The sequence below is a fragment of the Colletotrichum higginsianum genome, chromosome 1, assembly GCF_001672515.1.
Source record: "Colletotrichum higginsianum IMI 349063 chromosome 1, whole genome shotgun sequence".
NCBI classification, from domain to species: domain Eukaryota; kingdom Fungi; phylum Ascomycota; class Sordariomycetes; order Glomerellales; family Glomerellaceae; genus Colletotrichum; species Colletotrichum higginsianum.
Genome location: NC_030954.1, coordinates 3,110,911 through 3,129,663, shown reverse-complemented (window position 1 = coordinate 3,129,663; position 18,753 = coordinate 3,110,911). Strand labels below are relative to the sequence as shown.

Below are 18,753 nucleotides of genomic sequence, written 5' to 3'. Positions count from 1 at the left end.
CAAGCTTACGGCGACTTCTAGAAGGAACGTAGGCTAGTCTCAATCTTTTGGGTAAGAAAATCCAGCTCGCTCCTTCCCATTTGATTGTTTTGGTCGTCTTGCTCAGTACCGTAGCTTAACATTTGCCTTTCCGTTCTTGTTTTTCTTCAACTCGAGTCTAAATTACATCAACAGACGGACGCCCTGCTTCCGCCGGACCATCCTTCATTCGGAAGAAGGGTTATGATAAGCATAGTCTAAGCCCAACCATACTTGTCTCTATCAATTCGAAGGCCGCACAGCATATACCGACACCCCTCATAACTACCTGTCATGGCAACAGCCAACGACCCCGGCCCCAATGCCGAGAAAGGCGTCAACATGTCGACCCAAGACGAGAAGAATCAGAATCAGCCACTGGACATCGAGTCGAAAGCAACGGAGGACAAAAGCCAATATGCGCCTCGCAAATTCACCCTGGACACAGCAGATGCTCTTACTCCAGATCGCGGCACAGAGGACATGTTCAATGCCAAAGAGGAGAGCAAGTTCGCATTCACTCCTGGCCATCTCACCAAGCTCCTAAACCCGAAGAGTCTCAGCGCCTTTTACGCTCTCGGGGGCCTCAATGGCTTGGAGAAGGGACTGCAGACCAACCGCAAGTCCGGTCTGGGAACCGACGAAGACAAGCTAGACGCCAAAGTCTCTTTCGAGGAAGTCGCTCTCAAGGGCGTACCCAAGTATGGCGCAGCTGGCAATGCAGTCCCTCAACCAGATCCCAATGCAAAGAACGACGTTCCCATTCCGCCGCCCCCATCCGAATACACCGGCGGGTTTTCGGATCGGAAGCACGCGTTTCGAGACAACAGATTGCCCCCCAAGAAACAAAAGTCCTTCCTCCAGATGGTCTGGATTGCCTACAACGACAAGGTGTTGATTTTGTTGACAATTGCGGCCGTCGTCTCCCTCGCACTAGGCCTGTACGAAACCTTCGGCCAAGCACACGAGCCAGGTGAAGCCAAAGTGGAGTGGGTAGAGGGTGTTGCCATCATGATCGCCATCATCATCGTTGTCTTGGTCGGCTCAATCAATGACTGGAAGATGCAGCGTCAGTTCAACACGCTTAACAAAAGGAACGACGATCGCACCATCAAAGTCGTCCGTTCTGGCAAGTCGGTTGAGATCTCCGTCTATGACATCGTCGTTGGCGACGTCGTCCATCTGTCGACCGGAGACATGGTCCCAGTCGACGGTATCTTCATCGAAGGTCACGGTGTCAAGTGTGATGAGTCTTCGGCTACGGGCGAATCCGATCTCCTCAAAAAGGTCGGCGCCGATGAGGTGTATGAGGCTCTCGAGCAAATGGCACACAACAACGTCGACCGTCCCGACATCGAGAAGATGGACCCCTTTATCATTTCAGGAAGCAAGGTCCAGGAGGGTACCGGGACTTTCTTGGTTACTGCGGTTGGTGTCAACTCTTCATACGGTCGCATCACCATGTCACTTAGAACCGACCAAGAAGATACTCCGCTGCAGAGAAAACTCAACATACTTGCCGACCTCATCGCCAAGGTTGGAGGCGGTGCAGCTCTGCTACTGTTCGTGGTACTTTTCATCAAGTTTCTTGCCGCGCTTCCAGGGAACAACGACAGCCCCGAACAGAAAGGTCAGGCCTTTCTCAAGCTTTTCATCGTTTCTGTCACTGTCGTTGTTGTGGCCGTCCCGGAGGGTCTGCCTCTGGCTGTCACGCTTGCACTTGCGTTCGCAACTACTCGGATGATGAAAGACAACAACTTGGTTCGAGTTCTGAAAGCCTGCGAGACCATGGGCAATGCGACGACCATCTGTTCGGACAAGACAGGAACCCTCACGCAGAACAAGATGTCGGTCGTTGCCACAACTCTCGGGAAGAGCATCAGTTTTGGCGGTACTGACGCCCCTCTCGAAGAGCCCACAGCTGAGAAGCCCAAGAACAGCTCGTCACCGTCTGATGAAACAGCCGTCAATCAAGTTCAGAACGTTTCGGTTGGCGACTTCACCAAAAACCTGAGTCCGGAGACAAAGCAGCTCCTAATACAAGGCAACACTGTCAACTCCACGGCATTCGAAGGGGACCAGGAAGGAGAGCACACCTTCATTGGTTCCAAGACTGAAGTCGCCCTGCTCACTTTCAGCCGTGATCAGTTGGGAGCTGGGCCTGTCCAGGAGGAGCGAACAAACGCCAATGTTGTCCAGGTTGTGCCCTTTGACTCAGCAGTGAAGTACATGGCGACTGTGGTAAAGCTCCCTGATGGAAAGTACAGAGCCTACGTGAAGGGGGCCTCGGAAATCCTCCTGAAGCAATGTACCAGAGTCCTTGACGACCCCAGTGGTTCCGAACTGAGTTCCGTGGAAATGGCGGCCGAAGACAGGGAGATGTTCGCACAGACAATCGACTCATACGCCGGCCAGACCCTTCGCACCATTGGTTCTTCATTCCGAGACTTTGATTCCTGGCCACCCAAGGACGCCGTCTCTGAAGAGGATTCCAGGACAGCGGACTTCGACAAGATACACAAGGACATGACGCTCATTGCCATATACGGTATCAAAGACCCACTGCGACCTTCTGTTATTGACGCCATTAAGGACTGTAATCGCGCAGGCGTTGTAGTCCGCATGGTGACAGGTGACAACATTTTGACCGCGCGAGCAATCGCCAAGGAGTGTGGTATTTATCATCCCGAAGACGGCGGCATAGCCATGGAGGGCCCAAGCTTCCGACGAAAGACGGAAGAAGAGCTCAAGGATATCGTTCCCAAGCTGCAGGTTCTCGCCCGCTCAAGCCCCGAAGACAAGAGGATCTTGGTCCGCACTCTCAAGGACCTCGGCGAGACGGTTGCCGTCACTGGCGATGGCACAAACGACGCTCCCGCGCTCAAAATGGCAGACATCGGTTTCTCCATGGGCATTGCGGGCACCGAAGTCGCGAAGGAGGCATCAGGCATCATCCTTATGGATGACAATTTTGCTTCCATCGTCAAGGCGTTGATGTGGGGAAGAGCCGTTAACGACTCCGTCAAAAAGTTCCTGCAGGTATGCCAAACGGGTCCGCCAATATTGTCGTTCTTGAAAGTGCTGACCCTTGGAATAGTTCCAACTTACCGTCAACGTCACCGCTGTCGTCTTGACTTTTGTCACCGCGGTTGCCAGCTCTACTGAGCAATCAGTGCTCAACGCTGTTCAGCTGCTCTGGGTCAACCTGATCATGGATACCTTTGCAGCACTTGCGCTTGCCACGGACCCCCCCACACGAAGTGTTCTGGACCGCAAGCCTGATCGAAAGTCTGCCTCGCTCATAACTCTGAGAATGGCAAAGATGATCGTTGGCCAGGCAATCTGCCAACTCGTCATCACCTTCGTCTTGAACTTTGCCGGTCGGAGTCTGCTGGGCTACAGCAACTCTGACGATGACCACGAACGTTTGAGAACCCTCGTCTTCAACACGTTTGTTTGGCTGCAAATCTTCAACGAGCTCAAGTACGTGCACCTAGAATGAATAACTTATTGATTGACCATGCACTAATTGTCAACTAGCAACCGCCGCCTGGACAACAAGCTCAACATCTTCGAGAACATCACTAAGAACTACTTTTTCATCGGTATCAATCTCATTATGATCGGTGGGCAAGTTCTCATCATCTTTGTTGGAGGCGATGCATTCCAAATCAAGCCTCTGAATGGAAAGGAATGGGGACTGTCTGTCGGTCTCGGTGCCATTTCCATCCCCTTTGGCGTCTTGATCCGCCTGATCCCCGACGCATGGGTGGCGGCATGTCTGCCCTGGTTCATCCGGAAGAAGTGGGCACCGGAGACCATCTCAGACAAACGCCTCGAGGAGCATCGCAGGTTTGCCGACGGCCTCGAGCCTCCTCTGCGGACACACACCGGACTCCGTGGCCGCAGGGCAGAGTCGCACATTCCTTTCAGACAGAGAGTGCACGACGTAAAGGTTCATGCCAAGGTGAAGATGAGCGGTCACGACCACAGCATATCGCCTACCAAAGAGGGTTGATCGGGGTGAACATTTGAGATAGTCGTAGTCATGTATTAGTACAATTATTCGGTCATGAACTTTTCACACAAAGTGCCGAGACCAAAAACGTAAGGTGCCAGTCAGTGTTTTGCTTCGAATTCAATTATGTATACCTATCGGTCGCTATTTGGTACGAGTGCAGTCATGCAGCAAGCGCATCGTGTGTGAAATGCTCCAATATCACGAAGCTGTCGTTGGCCAATGGATCGTGGGCACAATCAACGTGCGGCTTAAAACCCAACTTGTGAAGTTAGCGCTGCTGAGCCTTAGTCATCAAGCAGCTGCTGGGCGATGAAAGGTGGATACGGTAGCCAATCAGGGGGCATGTATTTCGGCAAAGCTGGTTGCTCCCGGAACATCGCGAATTTCGTCAAGACCTCGCTCCCAAAACTATCCGACTCAACCCACTCTTTCAACGACCATCGCCTCGCCGACCACCACGAAGCACCCTTGCCTCACAACGAGACGTGCGAATTTACAGACGATATTCAAGATGGTATGCCTGGCTCTCGACGGCGACCCCTCTCACGATCCCAATTGGCTAATCGCTCACTGTTGCTCCTCCATAGGCCGCCGCACGCCCCTTCTACTCGCAAGTCCCCCGACCCCGACGCCTCCCCTGCTCGTATCGCCGAACGATCGGAGTTTTCCTGCTTCGAATGCTAGGCGACTGATTTCCGACGGAACAAATGCGACGATGGGGAATTCAAGCTAATCGGTTATGGTGGCACAGTGCTATTTTCAAGAACAACTTCACCATGCTCGGCTTCGTCTTTGCGACGGGCTTTGCTTTCGAGCTGTAAGAGAAGCCCCCAAACAAAAGAATTTGATACGATTCCCGGGGCTGGGGGGGAGCAGGACTGACAAAGCAGGGGCGTATCGAAGTGGGAAAAGGGAATGACAGTGGGCTGACATTTTGCGCTCTAGGGGCTTCAACGGTGCGATGAACAAGTACTGGGACCACCTGAACCGCGGAGTAAGAACACCCCATCTTCTTGCGTTATAACAAAACTGTTCTAAGGGGGAAACTGCTGCTCGGAAGCACCACCGGGTCACACAGTCGAGCATGGTTTGCTAACAAAGGGTCGGATATAGCGCCAATGGAAGGACATCCGCCACAAGTACGCCGAGGCGGCCGACGACGACGAGGAATAGACGACTATGCGACTACTACGAACGGATGTGATTGTGGGGCAGCCTTCTTGGAGCTTTGGCTTGGTGGCGGCTCTGCCAGAAAGGGGCGGAAGTGTACCGATAGACGGAAGGGCGTTGTAGAACATCAAGCTACCTTTCTGCACATTACCTACATTTGACGTGTCCAGGGGAGGCTTGTAGATGACTCAAGTTCAATTGTGACAGAATTGAGGCTTATGGGCACTGCTATAATGAGCTAAAGGACCAGTGTGAGGGAGGACTGGTTTCTTGCGATGGTGTGATGTATGTCTAGCTATCGATACGATATGAGCTAGCATATCGCTTATCGAGCCCGGCACAACAAATATGGCTATGTCCAAGGATCAACCAACCTACGGGTCGTGTATGGTTCCTGATTTTCGGACTACACAAGCCGACTTCGGCGATACACCTGGAACGAATGGACAAGCATCACAGGGTCACGAAAAAACTCAGATCGTCTGAGGCCCGCAGGGTTATGCTCACGTTTTGACTGTTTTGAATTGTGAATCTACCTGGCTCCGACACCCGAGAGGCGCCTAGGGAAGGGCGATGGCCTCGATCTCGACGTCCACGTTCTTGGGTAGGGTCTTGACAGCAACGCAGCTGCGGGCGGGCTTGTGGGTGAACCACTTCTCGTACTCGCCGTTCATCTCCTGGGGGTGTGTCAGGGAAACGTGACCAAAACGTTGGGTGTGTGACGAGAGGCGAACGCATAAGTGAAAGGGGACAGGGAGGACTCACAGCGAAGCTGCCCATGTCGGCGAGGAAGATGTTGACCTTGACGACCTTCTGAATGGAGGAGCCGGCCTCGACGAGGACAGCCTCGAGGTTGGCGATGCACTGCTTGGTCTTGTCCGTGATGGAGCCCTCGAGGAGGTTGCCCTCGGGGGTAAGGGGGATCTGGCCGGAGCAGTAGATGGCGGTGGGGGTCTTGATGGCCTGGGACTGAGGAAGGGGGGGGCACGGTTAGTCTGAAGGGCGATGTCAATCGCAGAAAACATTGACCACGGAGACTCATACGTAAGGACCAACAGCTGTTCAATGGCCAGCCAGTCAGCAAATGCTTTCTCAAGACTGCCCGCATGCGTCACTGACAACGGCGGAAGGGAGAGGACTCACGGGCCGGGGCGTTCTTGGTGAAGACGATGGACTGGTCAGACATCTTGGAGGCGTGGAGGCTGAAGGGCTGAGGCCGGAACTTTGTCAGGAGGGAGGGGGATGGGCGGATGGCGGTACGGGATGAGAATCTGGTGACGGATCTAAGGAGCGATGACATTTGGGAAAGAAATACACCGTGGGGATTTTATTTTCGAGCGATTGGAGGGGGTTTTGATCGGGGCGGTTGAGAGAGAGCACGTAAAGTTCACCTTTGGGGTAAGAGAGCGGGACTCGGACGACCGACCCCGCCGTTGCACTAGAGCTCCGTTCTTCGGCGGTTGAGAGTCTCCCAGAGCCCCGGGCGGGTAGTGGCGGACGTTCAGGTACCCTACGTAAGGCGCCCTGGCGAGGCAGTGTGCGGCAACGCACCAAGGTGTCAGGTTGTCAACTGAGCTCCTCTGGATCGAGTAAATTGAGGTGCTTTCTTCCTTCGTGGCCCGGAACTGAATACTTCATCTCCCATTGGCACTTCGAGTTGCCATCTCATCATGCAACGACTCACCTGTTTCGATAGCCGGACCAAGTCATGGGTTGGCTCTGCATCGTGGGTGAGAGTATATCGTTGTGTCCGACCTAGCCGAACCTGCCTCTTCCTTGGAATGCAAGTCATGCTTGAAGCTCACATTCGCGCGTGTGCTTGCCGGAGACTATCCCCGACAATTTTTGCCCAGACAACGAGAGTGCTTCTTGTATTGGATGCTCTCTCAGACTCAGTCCATCAAGAAAACCCTCTTATCTTATCGCGGCAATCACCACCCGATGGCGCGCGGAAGGTGGGATGGAGCTCCCTCGAGTCTGAGCGCCGCCCCCCAACCCGCCCTTGGAACATTGACCCGAAATTGTTAGCGCAGCTCCGTCCAATTGGATCAACTCATCCGACGGATGGCAGCTCTCTCTCGCTTTGGCCAAGTGTCCAATCCACAAGCAGTCCCAGAAGTCATCAATCCCTGCTGAAGTGTGTCCCTTGGGGGGGCCATCCAATCTTGGGTACGGATATCTACCTAGGTAGGTAAGGTTCAGTGTCAGCCTGCCCGTCGCCAGAAGGTCTCCCATCTCCGATTGATTTTTCCGCGTGAGAGAAAGAGTTCCCCGGGGGTGATCAATCCATTAATCTTCCCCTTGTCCATTTCTTGTCTCCTCCGTCTTCACCGTCGCGATATTCGAAGCCGGCCTCTTTTCTTCTCAATTCCTTCTACAACTTCTTCTTCAGTCACTCCTTAAGGCCTCACCTTCTTCCTATATTCCCTTCCTTTCTCCCTTTCATCAGCGTGACGTGAAGGCTGGCGTGGTCCACTTCCCCCCCTCCTCCATAAGCGTGTAAGTACCCAGCTGCGAAGCCCCTGAGGTACTGTACTACTCCCTTGGGTACAGCTCGACAAAGCGATACGTACCCTTCTTCCCGCCCTATCTGGTTCCATCAGTTGGAGCTATCTGTCCTTCTCTTTTTTCGACCTGAGATCCTGCTGGAGGGCCGACGTATCTCCCAGCTCTCGCACAAAACCTCTTGCTGCCTACAAGGCTTTTCCTTCTTCTTTTCGCTGACAATCTCCACCGCGAGCAGCTCTTTTGTCCCCATTGACTTCGAACTCCCCCACGCGAATCATGGCGTCGACGACTGCCACCCCGCAGGGCAGCGTTCGCCAGCGCACCAATGCGAAGCGGCCCACGACGCCAGGCGCTGCTGCCGACGACATTGCCAACGCACTGAACAAGTCGGTTGCGAAGACCAAGCGCACCGGCTCGGGGCGCGAGTACGGCTTCGGCCTCTTCGTCACCACCGTCCTCGCCTTTGTGACCCGGTTCTGGGGCATCAGCCATCCCAATGAGGTCGTCTTCGACGAGGTTCACTTTGGCAAGGTATGTCGGCGCAGCTTCCACTCAAGATTCTCGTCTCGACCTGGTGCTCGGAACAATTGGACAGCCCTCAGCTAACACGGCCGTCTCCCGATAGTTTGCCTCGTACTACCTGGAGAGAACCTACTTCTTCGATGTCCACCCCCCGTTCGGAAAGCTCCTCTTTGCTCTTATGGGATGGCTTGTTGGCTACGACGGGCATTTCCACTTCGAGAACATTGGCGACTCGTACATCTCCAACAAGGTGCCCTATGTTGCCTTCCGAGCCCTGCCCGCCATCCTCGGCGCCCTGACCGTCTCTGTCACCTACCTCATCATGTGGGAGTCCGGTTACAGCTTGCCTGCCTGCCTGTTGGCCGCCGGGCTCGTTTTGCTCGACAACGCCCACATTGGCCAGACTCGATTGATCCTCCTGGATGCCACTCTCGTCTTCGCCATGGCGTGCAGCTTGCTTTGCTACATCAAGTTCTACAAGCTGCGCCACGAGCCCTTCTCGCGCAAGTGGTGGAAGTGGCTTGTCCTCACCGGCTTCGCCCTGTCTGCCGATATCTCGACCAAGTACGTTGGCCTCTTCGCCTTCGTCACTATCGGATCGGCGGTGGTTATCGATCTCTGGACCCTGCTAGACATCAAGAGACCCGGCGGCGCCCTCAGTCTTGCCGAGTTTGGCAAGCACTTTGCGGCTCGTGCCTTTGGCCTGATCATCCTGCCTTTCATGTTCTACCTATTCTGGTTCCAGGTGCACTTTGCCGTCTTGACCCGATCCGGTCCCGGCGACGACTTCATGACCCCCGAGTTCCAGGAAACGCTGAGCGACAACGTCATGTTGGCCAACTCGCTGAGCGTTGAGTACTACGACACAATTACGCTCCGCCACAAGGAGACCAAGACTTATCTCCATAGCCACGAGGACCACTACCCTCTGCGCTACGACGACGGCCGTGTTTCCAGCCAGGGCCAGCAGGTCACCGGATACCCGTACAACGACACCAACAACTACTGGCAAATCATCCCCCTGGTCGACGACCAAAAGGCTGGCAAGCCCGTCCGGAACCAGGACGTCGTTCGTCTCAGGCACCTGGGCACTGACACGATGCTGTTGTCTCACGACGTGGCCTCGCCGTACTACCCCACGAACCAGGAGTTCACGACGGTTCCTTTGACTGATGCGTACGGCGACCGTCTGAATGATACACTTTTCGAGATTCGAGTCGAGAACGGAAAGCCGGGCCAGGAGTTCAGGAGCATTTCAAGCCACTTCAAGCTCATCCACAACCCCAGCAAGGTTGCCATGTGGACCCATACAACTCCTCTTCCCGAGTGGGGACACAAGCAGCAGGAGATCAATGGCAACAAGCAGTTGGCACCGAGCTCGAACATCTGGTTCGTCGAGGACCTCCCCTCGGTTCCGTTGGATTCCAAGAGACGCGAGAAGCCCGAGAAGGAAGTCAAGACGTTGTCCTTTTTCCGCAAGTGGTTTGAGCTGCAGCGGTCCATGTTCTGGCACAACAACCAGCTGACCAGCAGCCACCCGTATGCCAGCCACCCTTACCAGTGGCCATTCCTGCTCCGCGGCGTCAGCTTCTGGACGCAGAACGATACGCGTCAGCAGATCTACTTCCTCGGAAACCCTATCGGATGGTGGCTCGCAAGCAGTCTGTTGGCTGTCTTTGCCGGTATCATCGGCGCGGACCAGGTGTCACTTAGACGGGGCATTGACGCTCTTGACCACCGTAAGTTCCATGCGTATCCCGCAAATCGGAAAGCGAATGCTAACTATGTCCCACAGGCACCCGTTCGCGGCTGTACAACTCGACCGGCTTCTTCTTCCTGGCCTGGGCAACTCACTATTTCCCCTTTTACTTGATGGGCCGCCAACTGTTCCTGCACCACTACCTGCCGGCTCACCTCGCTTCTTGTCTGGTTGCCGGTGCGCTGTTGGAGTTCATCTTCACGGCCGAGCCGGCGCCCGAGGAGGGATACCAGGCCATCAAGGGCAACAAGAAGGCCGACGGGCCCAAGAGGCACATTTCGGCGCGCGAGCGGTTCGCCGGCCAGAGTCTCGTCGGGGCGTGGATTGCTTGCGGCGTCATCCTGCTTATTGCTCTCGCCGGCTGGTACTTCTTCCTGCCGCTGACGTACGGCTACCCCGGTCTGAGTGTTGATGAAGTTGTCCGTCGCAAGTGGCTCGGCTACGATCTGCACTTTGCCAAATAAGCAAAGGCCGCAACCCGTCAATCAAGACCCGCGCGGAATTGCCACGGTGATTATATGATGTCTCCGTTGAAAAGTCGGACCAACCCTTGTCGTGACGTCCAGCTCTACCTGCAGTAAAAACAGGGTCAAGGGAAATACAGTAACCAAGGAGCCCGAGGAAGGACGAGGGAGGGTTCAGCTTGCGATTGTAAGCCGAGACGACAAACGAAAGGGGGCGTCCTGGAGTGTACAAGTAGTTTTCTTGAGTCAGTGATAAGAAAAAAGTACCGAAAACCACGGTGCCCTGTTCGCAACATTATGATTGAAGGATAGTGACGACGTGCCAACTGCGTGTTCTAGAACGAACGACAAACATTGGACCAAAAGTCATGAAATGACATTGCGGCTCCAACCATGTATCCGTAGTGTCACATAGTTATGTATCACTCGTGTCAGTCGGGCGTTGTGTCCAAAGGGGGGGGAGGGATGTGCCCTGTAGCTTGAAGCAGCCAGTAGCTGTGCCCCTAAAATGGACCCTGTTCGCCCCATCTTCCAACGACACCGGTTCCCTTGATGGCTGCCTAGAAAGGTAAGGTAGGTATGGGGGGCCCAGGTCGGGGGCCTCTCCAGCCTCTAGGAGTCCAGGTGCAAACCCCTGTCCCGCTGCCGAGACCGATGTAATCGTATTTCTGGGACAGCTAACGGCAAACGGGTCTCGTTGGCAGCTTTTGCTTGTCTTGGCCTGTACAAGAGAGAGTGAGGTGAGGTCGGTTAACGGGCGATGACATGCCCGACTGGCACATTCCTGACTTCTTCAATGGCGCTCGCTGCAGAAAGGCTCGTTTGTTGAGTTTGTTCGTGTATACCTACCGTCACGGCTGATCAGTCACCGCCATTACTCAACCGACTCTGTCTTCCGAGTCCGCGGAGCGAGCTCGAGATCACCCACGAAATCACCACCCCCTCTCTTTCGCCCTTTCTAATGGGCCTCCTCAACGGCCTGCGCCTCAGCGCGCGACGCCTTCTCCGCTCGCGCGGTCTCCGCAACCTCGTCCTTGTCTTCGCCGTGTACACCTTCCTCGACGCCCTGCGCGTGCAGCGCATCGTGACGGGGGCGCCGCGGCACGACCCGACCCGGCTGCGGCGCACCGAGCGGGTGTACATCGCCGGCATGCACTACAACGACGCGGCGCTGATCCGGGAACACTGGGCGGGCGCGGTGCTGGCGCTTGTCGATGCGCTGGGGCGGGACAACGTGTTCGTGAGCGTGTACGAGAGCGGGAGCTGGGACGACAGCAAGGCGGCGCTGCGGGCGCTCGACGAGGAGCTCGAGAGGAGAGGGGTGCGGCGGAACGTCGTGCTAGACGATAGGTCGCACCTCGAGGAGGTCGAGGCGGTGCCCGCCGATAGTGAGGAGAGGGAGGGCTGGATCCGGACGGCGAGGGGCCGGAGGGAGATGAGACGGATCCCCTTCCTAGCGAGGTTGAGGAACCTAACGCTAAAGGACCTATGGGCGCGGGGGGAGGAGGGCGAGGTTTTTGACAAGGTGATATTCCTCAACGATGTGGTGTTTACGGTAGGCCTCTCTCCTTTCTGTGTCTCTCTCGTCTAGGTGGTGGTCATGACTATGGAAGAAGCAGTGAAGTAGGGACACACGGACTGACGCATCATCGCACGCAGACCGAAGACGTCCTCGCCCTGCTCGACACCAACAACGGCCTCTACGCTGCGGCGTGCTCGCTTGACTTCTCGCACCCGCCGTCCTACTACGACACGTTCGCGCTGCGGGACTCGGATGGGCAGGCGCACCTGATGCAAACGTGGCCGTATTTCCGGTCGCGGCGGAGCCGGGAGGCGATGACGGCCTACTCGGACGCCGTGCCTGTGCGGAGCTGCTGGAACGGCATCGTGGCGATGCCCGCCGCGCCGTTCCTGGCGGCGTCCCGGGAGAAGGGCGGCCGGGGAAGGTTGGCGTTCCGCGCCGTGCCGGACTCGCTGGCCGAGGAGAAGCACCTCGAGGCGAGCGAGTGCTGCCTGATCCACGTCGACAACCCGCTGTCGGAGAGCCTCGGGGTGTACCTGAACCCGAGGGTGCGGGTCGGGTACTCGCCCGAGGCGTACGCGGCGACGCACCCGGAGCGCGACAGCTGGCTCTCGGTCTGGAGGATCATCGTCGGAGGCTGGGAGGCCGGTATTAGGCGGTGGCTCACGAGCGACGCCGTCAAGGAGTGGGTCGTCAAGAGGAGGATAAGGGAATGGGAGGCAGAGGGGGAGGGGAGGCGGGAGAGAGGGGTCGACTGTCTGATCAACGAGGGCCAGGTCCTCGTGTACAACGGGTGGGCGCACGTGTGACGAGACCAGATGAGAGATACCGTCTTCTTCTCTAGATGTGTGTATAGGTGTAAAAGTTGAGATGGAAAACGTTAACCTTGGATTACAATGTAGCGTTTGTTGATACACGTTGCCCCCTCCCACCTTCGTTTACCCCCCTTCTATCCATGCCACGCCCACGCCTTCCGAGAAAAAAAACCAACTTGGAAGAATACAAAGGAAAAAACGAAAAGAGGAAAAATAAAATAAATAAAAACCAAGAATCTATTCGCTCAACATGCCCCCGAGGTCTACGCCCCAGCTCGTCCTGTCCCCCAGCGCGAGCCGGAAGTCGTCGACGCCGAACCCCATGTCCTGCATGAACACCCGCACCGCCGGGTCCTCGAGCGCGTCCCCGTCGACGACCGCCGACGCCGCCGCCGCTGCTCCGAGCTCGTAGGAATGTTGTATCCAGGGGCTCGTTGGAGCGGCCTTCTCATCCTCGCCGGCTTGACCGTCTCGTGTCGAAGACAGAGGACGGACATGATGGAGCAGAGCCTCGAGGTCCTGCGTGCGATGGGACGCCGCCAGCGGCGACACGTCGCCTTGCTGGTGGTCCCAGCCGTGATCATTGGTGGTCGCCTCGGGGGATAGGGGGCTTACGATGTACGGCGCGTCGTCGTCAATGGCGTGCTCGGCGGCCTCGCTATCACGGGCAACCGATTCCCTATCGTGCCCTCTGATCTCGTTACCATCCATCTCGTCGTCCTCATCATCCCCGTTCACGTCCACACAGTTCCTCAACCCGCTCCCCTTCCCGACCGCTACCCTCCTCTCGCATCCCGGGCTCTTCAGGGGCGGCTCGTCCGGGTCCGCCAGCAGATCCAGAAGCGCGCCCTCCTCGTCGAGCAGGTTACAATCCCTCGCGATGCACAGTGCGCTGCTCTCGGCCGCCTCGATGAGCCGGCCGCCCAGCCCGCGCGTGACCACCTTGGGCACGTCGTTCATCTGCAGCACGTCGAGCAGCGACACGCCGTGGCGGTGCAGGCTGTGCAGCTGGGCGGAGGTGAGGCAGCCCTTCCTCTGGGCGTCGGCGGTGCGCAGCTTGCGGAACATGGGCAGCGCCGTCGAGGGGCGAAGGCTGCGGCCCGGGGACGAAAACGACGGCAGCGGGGCCGTCTGTGGGAAGTCGACGACGGCGAGCATGTCGACGATGGCGCCGGCGGACCAGCGTACGGAGCGGACGGCCTGCAGGAGGCGGGTGTATTCGCGGCGGCGCGGGTGCTGGGGGTAGTTCTCGGCGAAGGACGGGTGCGCTGCCAGCGGGGGCGGGAGGATCGGCTCGACGAGGTCGTTGGCCTGTTCGACGGGGTTGGTGGAGGGGGAGGGGATGCAGTGGAGGACGAGGTAGCGGAGGATGTTTGCGTTGCGGGCGAGGTGGTCCTGGAGGACGTCGAAGGGGGTCGTGGGAGGGAGGGAGAGGCCGCGGGCGATGGTGGCGAGAGGCGCGGCGGCGGATGGGTGGTAGGGGAGCCAAGGGGGGAGGAGGAGGAGGAGGACGTCGTTTTCGTGGGTCGAAGGGACGGAGGGGATTGGGTCTGAGGAGGCGGTGGCGGCGTAGATGTCGAGGAGGTCGTCGATGTCTTGTTCCTCCTCGCAGGAGAGAGGGGAGAAACCCGACGACGCCGGGGAGGCGAAGTTGGGACTGTGAGAAAGCGAGCTGGAGGAGGGCCCATCGTTGGCGGAGGAGCGGTATTCTACGTGGTTGTATGAGACGGGGCTTTGTATCTTACGTCTCGGTCCCAGCCAGTCGTCGTCGTCGTCGTCGTCTTCCGTGCTGGACTGGAGGAAGGCGCTCGAGTTGTTGATGATGGTGCTCATCGAGGGGCTCGGCCCGGCCGAGACGTCTTCTTCCGTGAGTGTGTTGTCTTCTATTTCCGTTGAGGAGACTGTAGAAGAGAACTCGTGGTCAATGGGCGAACTATAATGCAAGGAGTCCTTTCGAACAGGGAAGTGCTGGGTTTTGACCGTGATCGTCCGTATTGACCTTTCGTCTGTCCAGTGTCCGTCTGGTTCTGCAGAGAAGTGGTCGATGGTGGAACGAAGCGACCACTCGTCGCCATCGTACCAACCTAGCCCAGTGGCAGGACGAAGGATGTCATAGCCCGTCGGTCCGTGGGGAGACTTGTTCTCCTCGTTCATCTGCCAGCCTTCGAAATCCTCCGTCGCGGGACGGTGCATGTCCAACCCATCGTCCCGCATCGATTGCTCGGCACTCACTTGGCCACCTCCAACTATCACTTCAGCAGAGTCGTATGGGCACTCCAGGAGCCTATTCATCGACTTCGGACTCTCGTCCAAGGAGGTGGCCGTCCCTGTGCCATCCCCGTGGTGTCCGTGAACAGGGGAAGCATCACTCCCCCCGTGCGTCGAGGGGATCCCGACTTCGGCAACCATCTTCCCAAATTCAGGGAAGAGCAGGCTCGGCAGGCGAGGCACTTTTTCCGTTCTCGCCAGGCTCTCCCGCCACATACTCGACCTACGCTCTGCATCAGCACCGCCCGCGTTCCCGTCAAGCGCCCGCAATTCCTCCCAGTGCCCCAAAGGATTTACCTCTTTCGCCCCGCCACACCCCTCTCCCGGTTCCACGTCGGTGTACCGTCCGCGGCGGTCGTGGTGATATCGACCGTCTTCGTCACCGTGGCGCCGCTCCTTCTGCCGCCGCCACCACTGCTGCTGCTGCTGCTGCTGCTCCAGCGCAGCCGTCTTCTCTTCCCCCCGCCTCCGAGCAACGGAAACGGCCCTCTCCCAGAAGTTCGAATTCGCTTCGCTCCCCTCGCTTCTCAGACGACGTTCAGCCTCCTCCTGCCGCTGGCGCAGCGCGACGAGGGCGCGGGAGGACTCACCTCGGAGTATTGCTTCGGTCTCCTCGACACCGTGGGTCTGGACTTTGAACGAGCTGGTCGGGCACTCTTGTTGTTCTTGACGATGATGAAGATGATGGCGGTGGTGCTCATCCGTGGACGGGGTAGACGATGACGACGGGAACGCCTCGTCGTAGGGCGTGGAATGGGACGAGAGAGACGACTGGTGACCGTCGCTGGGGGAGTAGCACAGCGTCGTTTTCGTGGCGCGGCCGACAGGCGTGAGCCGGAGCGGTTCGAGCGAGTGTTCGGGCGCCTGGGTTCGGCGGGACGTCCAACGTCCCAGGGATGGCCATGAGAGACCCATTCTTTGCTTGGGTGATTGTATGTCGTTTGTTTTTTATGACAAGAGTAGGAATAGGAAGAGAGGCCAGAGGAGTCAAGGAGAAAATCCGAGTCGACAGTCACTTGGGAGAGGGCAGCCAGACTTCTTTTGATTCATACACGCTCAAAGACTAGAGTTTCTATGTATGTCCTTCCCTTGTTCCAAGCCTCAAGACAAGCACCTCTTGAGGAACCAGGGCGATGACCCGCCCCTTGCTCACGAAGCAAAGGAAGCCTGAGTTTGTGGCCTGAAAGGGACACGGGCTGTCGTGGGATCTGGCCGCTTCCCCTTGCCCGAGAAAGCATCTTCGACCAGACACCTAGACCCACGCAGGCTATGGGTTTGAAACACGTCCAAAACGACATTATGAGATACTGTTTTGTTCTCTTTGCCATATTCTCCATTGGCCCTGAAAGAGTGACGAAACGCATGTTCTGCTGATGTTCTGAGGTCCGGGGGAAATATTTTGGCCGGCTTGTTGTCGTACTCAGCCCCCAAGGGATGTAGGCTCCGCAAATAAAACGCCCGGGCGTCGACGAGCAGCCTCTTTGACACGGAGAGGCGAAGGGAGCCTGATATTGTGACACCTGCTCATCGTCGTTCCCCGTCGATAACTCATCGCAACACCGCTTTGGAGCTTCGATCCTTCGCCCGGCGAACAGCGTAGAGCGTCTGACAGACAGTCGAACCTGTTAGAAACGAACTCGATCCCCCTCAGGACTTTACCAGCTGCATCCATTTAGGGTGTTCCGTAATACGCGCTTGCTGTTCGCTGAGAGCCATAAGGGGAAGACGCAGGGCTGAACAATGCGGTCGTACACCACCTCCGATGCTTCTGCAGAACAAACTGCATTGTCGATGTCGTCCCTCTCCCAGAGATCGCCGAACAGAGTACGAGATCCGGGACACAAGGTATCGTTCACCCGTCCCGGCGAGGTTTCTCATACGCGCTATAATACTCAACCTCGTCTTCGCAGTCACCAGGGCGTCTCCAACAAAGTCAGTCAAACGAAACAAACACAGCCGTGACCTACTCTTCCTACTTTTGCAACCATAAACAAACTCGAGCAGAGTCAAGAGAAAAACTAACAAAGTCTGACCGTGAGCAAAGATGTGCTGGAGAAAGCAGACCATCTACACGGGCTGTCGGCACAGCGAGGTCCAAGAAATCGCCTGCGACGACCAGAAGAAGAGCCAGAGGCGATACGGCTACCCGGCGACGTCCATGAGCCAGTATCAGTCATACCAAGAGGAGCAGCGGCAAGAGCAGCAGCACAAGAAAAGCTCCTGGCTGGCCCTCATCTGCCCCTGCTTCTCCCTCACCTGCACGTCCCCGAGCAAGGAGAAATGCCGCCTCAAGCCCATCCTCGATCCCCTCAACGGCAAGTGTCCCCAGTGTCTCAAGAAGAAAGCTGACGCAGCAATGCTTAGCGACTTGGGCGTCAACTCGCCGCAGCGGCCGGAGGAGACCACCCCGACCGCCTCTAAGCGGCAAGGCTTCGTCGGCAACGGGCACTTGCCCGTCCAAGAACGCCCGGGGTTTCATGCTGCTTACGGTGTCACAGAACCACAAGGGAGTCCGCATCGGGAACGCTCCGCATCGTCGAGGAGCCGGCGCGATGGCGTGGTACCGACGGTGGCCGGCCGTGGCGATGCGACGCCCGAAGCTTCTCGGAACCGGCCGCCGCTTTGGGTAAACGCTCGGTACGAGGAGGTTGTGCGGCAGGAACGGCTCCGCCGGCAGCAGCAGGATACCCAACTTCGGGAGCAACAGCACAAATATGCGCAGCAAGAGCCAGCGCATCGTGATGTACACAAGAGCCAGGATCAAGGGCCAAGTGGTTCTTCTACGTCAGATCCCGAGGGATGCGCATTCGATGAGCTCGGCGGGCCCGAAGATTCGACTGTGCACCTCGTCTCTCGGCCCCTGCAAACCTCAAAGACCAAGGAGAACCAGAATAAGACAAGGACGGCGAAGCCCCTCGGCCGCAGCACTGCCAGAGTGAGGAGGAGTCCGCAACTGAGCGTCGTTACGGAGGAGCGAACCAGCAGGAATCATCAGGCCGTGTGCTTGGATTACATTACGGAGATGTCATTGGACGAGTTGTTTGACGAGGTTGAGGAGATGTGGCAAATGGCCCCCATCCAGCTGCGATAGTCAGGATGCAGCCGGCCGTGGCTGAAGGGGGACGACCCCAACGCCGACAGTCAGAGGAGTGCGTCGAGCAATACCATAGATAGATAGAGACATGTACATTCGATCCATGAATCCCTGTCGGACCTAGTTCGCCCCCAAAGGAACTTAACCATGTCCAAGGGGTGCCGCCAACCCATACAGAAGTTTGGGTTTAACGGGGGGGGGGGGCTCTTGGGGAATCTGACGTGCATGGGTTGGGAACGACGCGATTCCCAAAGGGCCAAGCCGAGAGAAACAAGCTCAGGGCAGAAGGGGAAACACCGATGCCGCCAACTTTGGCTCCTTGACACGACGATATTAGTGCCGTGACGATGCAGATTCGTGGCCTCTGTTTCGACCCAATTGAAGACAGGTTGCGTTTGCCAAGCTCTTGTTGCTCCTGTGTCAGGTGGGACGAATGTCGTCCGCAAAAGGCGTGTGTGAGGTGGGTGTGCCGCGTCTTGTGTCTGTTCTAGGAACCCAGTGTACGTGTCGCATTTGTCCGACAAAGAGACGGAAATGCTGATGCCTTGCGGCGACGCGGTTGAATGTCTGGGACGAGGCGGCCGCAACTTGC

At 57.1% G+C, this 18,753-nt stretch overlaps 7 protein-coding genes across 7 annotated transcripts; 5 read left to right on the top strand and 2 right to left on the bottom strand.

Annotated features, from left to right (window-relative positions):
* Positions 1 to 312: 312 nt before the first annotated feature.
* CH63R_00959 (Calcium-transporting ATPase) lies at positions 313 to 4,036 on the top strand (the record flags this gene model as incomplete). Its single annotated transcript, XM_018295934.1, has 3 exons — positions 313 to 3,057; positions 3,116 to 3,501; positions 3,559 to 4,036. 3 exons carry the CDS (start codon positions 313 to 315, stop codon positions 4,034 to 4,036), a joined length of 3,609 nt encoding a protein of 1,202 aa, XP_018164296.1.
* A 312-nt stretch (positions 4,037 to 4,348) lies between these two features.
* On the top strand, positions 4,349 to 4,723 carry CH63R_00958 (uncharacterized protein; the record flags this gene model as incomplete). Its single annotated transcript, XM_018295933.1, has 1 exon — positions 4,349 to 4,723. One exon carries the CDS (start codon positions 4,349 to 4,351, stop codon positions 4,721 to 4,723), a length of 375 nt encoding a protein of 124 aa, XP_018164295.1.
* A 1,046-nt stretch (positions 4,724 to 5,769) lies between these two features.
* CH63R_00957 (Endoribonuclease L-PSP) lies at positions 5,770 to 6,509 on the bottom strand (the record flags this gene model as incomplete). Its single annotated transcript, XM_018295932.1, has 4 exons — positions 5,770 to 5,886; positions 5,975 to 6,178; positions 6,254 to 6,267; positions 6,353 to 6,509. The coding sequence occupies 4 exons, from the start codon at positions 6,507 to 6,509 to the stop codon at positions 5,770 to 5,772; spliced, it is 492 nt and encodes a 163-aa protein (XP_018164294.1).
* A 1,484-nt stretch (positions 6,510 to 7,993) lies between these two features.
* On the top strand, positions 7,994 to 10,462 carry CH63R_00956 (Dolichyl-phosphate-mannose-proteinmannosyltransfe rase; the record flags this gene model as incomplete). Its single annotated transcript, XM_018295931.1, has 3 exons — positions 7,994 to 8,248; positions 8,343 to 9,978; positions 10,035 to 10,462. 3 exons carry the CDS (start codon positions 7,994 to 7,996, stop codon positions 10,460 to 10,462), a joined length of 2,319 nt encoding a protein of 772 aa, XP_018164293.1.
* A 961-nt stretch (positions 10,463 to 11,423) lies between these two features.
* Positions 11,424 to 12,793, top strand: CH63R_00955 (Polysaccharide export protein; the record flags this gene model as incomplete). Its single annotated transcript, XM_018295930.1, has 2 exons — positions 11,424 to 12,017; positions 12,122 to 12,793. 2 exons carry the CDS (start codon positions 11,424 to 11,426, stop codon positions 12,791 to 12,793), a joined length of 1,266 nt encoding a protein of 421 aa, XP_018164292.1.
* Positions 12,794 to 13,036: 243 nt separating this feature from the next.
* On the bottom strand, positions 13,037 to 15,982 carry CH63R_00954 (uncharacterized protein; the record flags this gene model as incomplete). The annotated part of the gene is made up of 1 exon (XM_018295929.1): positions 13,037 to 15,982. The coding sequence occupies one exon, from the start codon at positions 15,980 to 15,982 to the stop codon at positions 13,037 to 13,039; it is 2,946 nt and encodes a 981-aa protein (XP_018164291.1).
* Positions 15,983 to 17,111: 1,129 nt separating this feature from the next.
* On the top strand, positions 17,112 to 18,158 carry CH63R_00953 (uncharacterized protein; the record flags this gene model as incomplete). The annotated part of the gene is made up of 1 exon (XM_018295928.1): positions 17,112 to 18,158. One exon carries the CDS (start codon positions 17,112 to 17,114, stop codon positions 18,156 to 18,158), a length of 1,047 nt encoding a protein of 348 aa, XP_018164290.1.
* Between the last annotated feature and the right edge of the window lie 595 nt (positions 18,159 to 18,753).